The 7341-nt window shown below is 39.4% G+C and overlaps 1 protein-coding gene across 1 annotated transcript; it reads right to left on the reverse strand.

The window, feature by feature from the left end:
• Positions 1–1254: 1254 nt before the first annotated feature.
• CLC-F (chloride channel F) lies at positions 1255–5623 on the reverse strand. The gene is made up of 7 exons (XM_078996711.1): positions 4853–5623; positions 3674–4726; positions 3160–3264; positions 2704–2913; positions 2397–2624; positions 2074–2318; positions 1255–1603 (listed from the first exon to the last, which is right to left on the reverse strand). Exons 1-7 carry the CDS (start codon positions 5207–5209, stop codon positions 1513–1515), a joined length of 2289 nt encoding a protein of 762 aa, XP_078852837.1. The 5' UTR covers positions 5210–5623; the 3' UTR covers positions 1255–1512.
• Between the last annotated feature and the right edge of the window lie 1718 nt (positions 5624–7341).

The following is a 7341-nucleotide window of genomic DNA, read 5'->3' on the forward strand; positions in this document are numbered from 1 at the left end:
TTTCGATGCAATTGTAATAATCGTTCCGTAGTACATCGTTGCAACGAGTTGTGAACGATCGCAATTGAACAGTAACTTGCTATCCGATGCGATTTAACCCAATGCGATAGTTCCAAAGTATTGTGTTACAACTAGTTGTTATCCATCACAACTAAATAGTAACATACTATCGTTGCGAAAATGCATTTGCATCCAGAAATCATACTATCGTTGCGAAAGTGCATTCACATCCAGGATTCTGAAATCTCATTCGCATCCAATTGCATTCACATCTCATTTGAATTACGAACTCAGTATTGGTCTGAGACCAACTTTATTTTGAAATCGGTTTCGGTCCCACACTTATTATGAAATTGTTTTTGTTCAAATTTCAAACCAATTCCAAAATCAATTTAGTCATTACTTAAAATCTTGAAAAACTTAAACAAGTGTGTACTTCACACATTCTTTACTTATTTAATATTCATCCAGATTAATTTTGGTCAACAAGTCAATCCATTACACTTAAATATACTTAGTGAAACAATTCACCAACACATTGTTCCCGAGTTAGGAGGGAAAAGAACTCGAGAACACAAAAACTTGAAATTTTCAATTCATTTCCTTCGAAATCCAGAACATGGAATAAGGAAAATTTTCCTTTACCTCATTTTCTTTCTGTCAGTATTTTCCTTCATTTTCCTTTATTGAATTAAAAAAAATTAATAAATAAATAAACCCTCATGAACAAGGCATAAGGAGGCTCGTTACCAAGAGCCATTATGGGTGCGACGAGAAGAGAGAGTAGAGAGAATGTGGATGGCGGGTTTTGATTGGTTGATTCTTTTTTTTTCTAAAATAAAAACGCATTAAAATAACATATTACAACTATCTACCCTTATATAACTTGTTCATTCCCATGTGGCTTAAAAAATATGATGTGGCCTCCAAAAATCTTCGGTGAAAGAGATAAATAAATAAAATATATAAATTTAGGAAGTTGTAAGATAAATATAAGGTAAAACCAGGAAATAGTTACAAAAAGGGTAAAACTAGAAAAACTGCACAAAGGATTTTCTTGCAAATATCCGATTTATGGTTACTCGATTTATGTTTCTGGTTGATACTTGATAGCATCCCAGATGCTCTATAGTTATTTCTTTTAGTCCCTCCCGGCAATTGTAGTTTGTAGTGTTATATTACTCTTTGAAAAGACTGTTGAATGATGGTATCCATCAAGGGACAAATTAAAACAAACACCTTTAACAAATAGAATAGTAGAAAATAGACTTTATTCTCCAAATTTTCCCGATAGGCCTCTACTACAACTAGGGTTAAAAATCATCATATTGGTATATTACACGTATAATATAACATCTTGATTAATCCTACGTATTTGGGATATATGAAATCTCATCTCCACCTTCAAAACTGAAAAGTGTGCCATTATGATTAAAACTTTTTTTTTTTTCTTTTTTTTTCTTTTTGCTGTATCAACTCAAAAGCTCATCCACAGTGTTAGCAGGCAGACAGTTAATGGCCATTGGAAGTCTTGTCTTGAATATGAATATGGTCTTCTTCTGACCTTGGCAGATACTCATGCCCCCTGCGATTTATCTCCTCTCTGCTTCAACAATCATAAATTAGTAAATAAATAAAGTTGAACCGCATCCTAAGTCAACCCGCCCACATGGGAGGTCAATCGCTCGACTATCATATTAGACACTTAACTTAGAGTGCACCAAATAAAATCCAATGTTATAAAGACTACGGGTGCGTTTGGTTGTGTTTCAGAAAATGGAGTGGAGTTTTCTGTTTTCAATAGAAAATGTCCAAAACATGTTTGGTTGTTTACATTTTCTATTTTTAGAAAAGTAGAAAACATGTTTGGATGAGCATTTGGTCTATGAATTTTGTTATTTGAAATAATACAACATTTGAAAAAAAATTCCAAGTTCTTTGTAATTTTGGAGAATGGAAAATATGAAAACCCAAACGCATTTTCAGTTTTCTGGAAAAGTAGAGAATTACGCAGGCTGTAGCTAAAAGAGGATGGAATTTAGAAGTAAAAAAGGAGAGAGTATAGTATTGGACCTGAGACAGTTCCAGACAGAATGGTAATAAAGAATAGCAACAATCCGGGGCTTTCTGTGTTGTTGAAGATCAAAAGAAGCAAAGGCACGCTGCTGCACCACAGGCAACTGCTTTATTTCTTTGGCCTCCATTAGCTTTTTAGCCATTGCCAAATCCGTATCAGGATAACACGTTACCAGTCCACGTTTTCTCCCACGGTAGCTTATCCCTCTCGTACACACACCAGAAACAGCACACTCGCTGAACTGCAAAATCATATTACCATATTATTTATTATTATATATATATATATATATATATTTATTTTTGTTAATTACACATACATCTGGAGTTGACGAGCCACCCTCGGAAGCTTCATCATAGTTCCTCATGAGGCCACGTTTGATGTCCCCGTAGGTCAAAATCCCTTCTAAATGCTCTTCTTCAGGGTGGTTGTTGCTGTCTACAACCAGCACACAACTCTGTTGCCCATTGTCCATGCACTGTACAGCCTCTTTAATAGTCGAGGATAACTGGACTTTCAGGTAGTTGCTCGACATAGCCTGCGAAACCTGATTCACACCCCCCACCCACTCGCTCAGTGAACTCACTTGATGAAAATAAATATAAAATAACTAAGAACCAACCAACCTTTAAATCCTCAAGAATGATATCTTCATCGATCGCTTCATGGTTCTCATCAGGCCCCATGATGCAAAGTTCCAAATCATCCGACTCACCAGTCTGTCTCCAATTTTCAAATTTATCAACTGGTGAAAGCATGGCATAACCTCCTCCTCTTTCACCCTCCTTGGACTGGTTTGCCACAGATGGTACCCATATTGCTAACCCAACAGCCCCCTGAACTCAAATTATAAAAATCAACCCACCTACCCATAACATAACTCGAATGAAAAACTGAAGAAGAGACCAGAGAGAGACATGTATTATTTGTTTGACAAAGTACAAAAAGATGTTAGGGCATCTAGAAGGAACTTATGATGTCTGTAAAACAAGAAGAAAGGCATGACAGCGACCAACTAACAAGTAATAACAACAGTTGAGATTCAGGCAAAGCAATAGTTAGTTGATCAAGACATATATTACCATGAGCGGAAGCAAGATTCTATAATCCTTTGTGAGCTCAAAGAGAAGTAAAACCGAAGTCAAAGGCACAGAACAAACTGAAGCCAAGGTTGCAGCCATTCCAACCTAGACAATTTATCAAGAATCAATCTGTTATGAACTGGGTTATAACAATAACATAAAAAAGGCAACCAACAGCTTCAAATGCTAATTGATAACCACAAATATACCCAAAAGATTACAAGAACAAATGATAGGTTAGCTGATTCATTCGAGATAGCTACTCTCCCAAGGAATAAATTCCAGATTTCACCAAAAGATTGATACCTCACTCCCCATACTCTTATACTAACTGACCTAACAAACTAAATAAAATATAAAATACCTAAATTGCCCCTGAAGTTGAACTAATGAGATTCTCTTTATTGATTTGCATTTCCCATATTGCCCTTATCTAGCCTATGTGACATAAGTTGATGCATAACACAATCAGTTTTAAGCTTAAGCATAAAGAAGAAAGCAAAAGAAAACGAACCAGCGCATATGCCTGTGGCTCGGCAATGGCAGTGTTCCCTGGAATGGCGGAATTGATCAATTCTCCTGCTGAGCCGCCAAACACAGCACCCACGGCTGCTCCTATCATCAAACTTGGAGCATACAAGCCACCAACAAGCCCTGAACCTTTGCATAGAGCTGTGGCCACAACTTTTGCTGCAGCCAACTGTGCTAGCAGCCATATTCCAGGGGCTGAAGCAATCTTCCCGGTATGTAAAATTTCATCAACATTGGTGAAGCCCCAGTAAAGGACTCCTGGATACTTGAGTGCTATTATCCCTGCTCCTAAACCACCTAAAGCCGGAGACACAATAGCCGGGAGCCCAAACCTTTCTTGGATATATTCAAATGCCTTGTTGAACCAAGCCACCAAACGGGTAAACAGCACACTAACCACTCCACAGAGCATGCCTAGAATCAAGTACAGAGGCAGCTCTGCAGCAGATTTCAAATCATACGTGGGCACCGTGAAGGCCTGCTTCTCTCCAAGCACAGCATTTGAAACCGTGGAAGAGATGACAGAGGCGAGGATGATCATTGCAGTTGTGAATGGAGGAGAGTTTTCAGCGCGAAGAGGCCTTAAAACAGTCTCGATGGCAAAGAAAGAACCCGCAACCGCTGCATTGAAACCTGCAGCTATGCCAGCAGCCGCACCAGCTGCAACAAGAGCTATCCTGCGTTCCTTGTTGCTTTCCATCATTAGAGAGCATCCATTGGCACATGATTTTCCAATATCCACACTTGGGCCTTCAGGCCCCAAAGAACACCCCGTCCCTAAGGTTACAGCCGCTTGGATAGCCTTCACTATTGGAAAGAATCCAGATAGGAAATTCAAACCGTTTATTCCAGGACTTGACTGCTTTTTTATCTGCTCCAGTATCTCAAGCAAACCATGCAGCATCCCAACAATCACTCCTCCCGTCACTGGTATCAGAAGTATCCTATGCCACGTGTCCGCCAGCCTCTGTAACCGCAGCCAAGCAGCACCTTCGTTTGGAGTCCCAGCCCAAGCCCATCCATGTATTACATGTACCTATCAACCAATATTTTTTTTTATTCCTAGCTTAGAGTTAGCAGCTGCCTATCAGCACTTCAATATTTATCGTATCTATCAAACACAATTTCATAACTAGTTAAAAACTAAATAGTTGGAAATTACCCCACGATTAAAGCCGGCCACACAGAGACCGGTCGCAAGCCCAAGCAGACATCCAATAAGCAGTAATGCCCATTCAGGAGGAGCACCGTCTCCAAGAATCTCATCATCAACACCACCACCACCATTTTCCCCGCCTCTTCTCGGGGAAATATGATCTCTAACCGACCGTCGTGCCCTAGGTGACCGCCGCTTGATACTAAGACGTCGACCGGAAAACGCTCGATCCAGTCTATTCCATAGATCTTTGATGCTTTTTGTACTTCTTCCAGATGACACCTGCCCTTCCAAATCTTTGTCTGAAGACGACGAATTCGACCGCAACAGGATAGCGTGATCACTGTGATCGCCTCCAGACATATTCTTTCACGCCCTAACTTGCACATACACTAAAATACGAATCATTCTCCGATGCCTGCTTCGACAACACCTCTAAATCGACCCGATCAAGATTTGGATCTTGTTGATCAATTCAATTGCGTTATATTTCAACTTCTCACAGCAAAATTATAATTAGTTTTCCCGTTAGATACCGGCAACAAAGATTTACCCTCTAAATTGTAAAGGACAGCTGTAGGATTATGGATCCGGTAAACCCAATGATGGTAGCCGGAAACAGATAAAAAAAAAGGGGGGGCCGGGAAGAAAAAAAATAAAATACGGAAAAAGACGGTGACGATGAATCGCTGATGCTTAATAATGGCGCTTTTGATGCAATCAAAATTTTGATTCAACAAAACAAATCCATACCATAATTCACAGGCTAACTAAAATATCAAAGTGGAAGTGGCATACACCAGTTTTATATTTGTAAAATGGAATAAATTCATTAAATTTATTGAAAATCTTTGATTTTGGGTCAGTGATTTTTTTTAATAATTATATTATTACATTTATAATGTGATTGCGATGTCAATCAGTTGGCCAGTTTTTCATGTTATCTTGATAACCCATTTTCACATAGCCACATTGACTATTATTTACCAATGTCAAGTTTGTGTATAATAAATATTATAAACCATGTTTGTCCTAATTCCTATATACTTCGATAATCGACGAAGAGAAACCTCACAATCAAAGTGGAACATGGATGAGCCAACACCATCAGATGAAACACATGTTGATCCAAGGTAAATACTTCTAATTTCGTTGTTGTTATATTTCTTCTCGTCCAGAGATATGGTCCCATTTTTGATGTTTTTAACATTCTTTGTATAAAGTTTGCAATTCCCCATAAAACTCTTTCTTTTATGTTGTTTACACATCTTCAGTCTTCACCGTTAGAATAGACTTAGTACTTCCTTTTTGTGGGTGATTGATGGACCCTTGAATTGATAAGTTTCATATTAAATTTTTATTCTAAAAAGTTTGCAAAAATGGTCCTTGAGCTAGTATGCGGGGCGTACTGAGTGGTATGCTTAGCGTATTAGCCTATTATGGTCGCGCAACTCATCCATGTACGATGGGCGTACGTGGAGTACGCATGGCATACGTGAGCAAGTATCAAACCCTAATTTTAGGGCTTGCACCCTATATAAACCATATGATAGCCTCATTTGGTCATTTTTACCTAGCCTCCATATCTTCAAAACCCTAATTTTGTCCTTTAGCCTTTGTGTGGTGCTTTTCAGCTATTGTAAAGATTTTTGGTGTGTTTTGTGCATCTTGAAGTGGTAGAATGAGAAGATTAAAGACTCATCCTTTGGAGAAGAGCTTAGAGATCCAGATTTAGCTTCTCCATGTAACATCCATAAAAATGCAAGCCAATTTAAACTTTTCAAAAACCATCCAATTTCATTAAGTTATTACAAAAAGGTTTTCAATACATTTATTATCAAAGTATTCCCATAACCATATCATAAGACAAGAACATGAGGAGCGGTACGATCACGCCTTCGTCTTGCCACGGTCTCTTGAAGTACCTGAAAACATTTAAACCACAATTGTAAGCCCGAAAGCTTATTGAGATACCCCCAAAATACCAACCATATATACCCTACACATAACATATCATAACAGAACATAACAGCCATGCACTTCGGGTCTACTGTGTGACAAGTTCGCCGCACCGGGCCTTCAGTCCACCTGGTCCACCCTTCGAGTCTAGCCATATACATTGAGTCTACAGTGTGATTGGTCCGCCCGCACCGGGCCTTCAATCCACCTGGTCCACTCTTTGAGTCTACAGTATGACTGGTCCGCCCGCACCGAGCCTTCAGTCGACCTAGTCCACTCTCCGAGCCTCGGCACGTCTGGTTCGCCCTCGTGGGGCCTACAGCCTATCCGGACAGCTCGTTGGTCCTTCAGAATATTCGGTCTGCCCTGGGTATGTTGGCCTACAGCATAAAGCAGGACCCGCCTCAACCCAACCCCAGTCAACCAACCATGTGCACATAAACATATAACCATATAACAATTAATCATCAATCAACCGATCTAGCAGATCACATACATAGCATACTCTAAACAGGATACCGACCTAACCGGTCACT

The sequence above is a fragment of the Lactuca saligna genome, chromosome 5 (assembly GCF_052625555.1).
Source record: "Lactuca saligna cultivar CGN05327 chromosome 5, ASM5262555v1, whole genome shotgun sequence".
Taxonomy (NCBI): Eukaryota; Viridiplantae; Streptophyta; class Magnoliopsida; order Asterales; family Asteraceae; genus Lactuca; species Lactuca saligna.

Excerpts from the sequence above, each read along its gene's own strand:
- CLC-F (XM_078996711.1), bottom strand. The coding sequence starts at position 5,209 with ATGTCTGGAGGCGATCACAGTGATCACGCTATCCTGTTGCGGTCGAAT. Across the intron at positions 2,625-2,703 it reads TCATTCTTGAGGATTTAAAG|GTTTCGCAGGCTATGTCGAG; the intron begins GTTGGTTGGTTC and ends GGTGTGAATCAG. Across the intron at positions 2,319-2,396 it reads GTGGCTCGTCAACTCCAGAT|TTCAGCGAGTGTGCTGTTTC; the intron begins GTATGTGTAATT and ends ATGATTTTGCAG.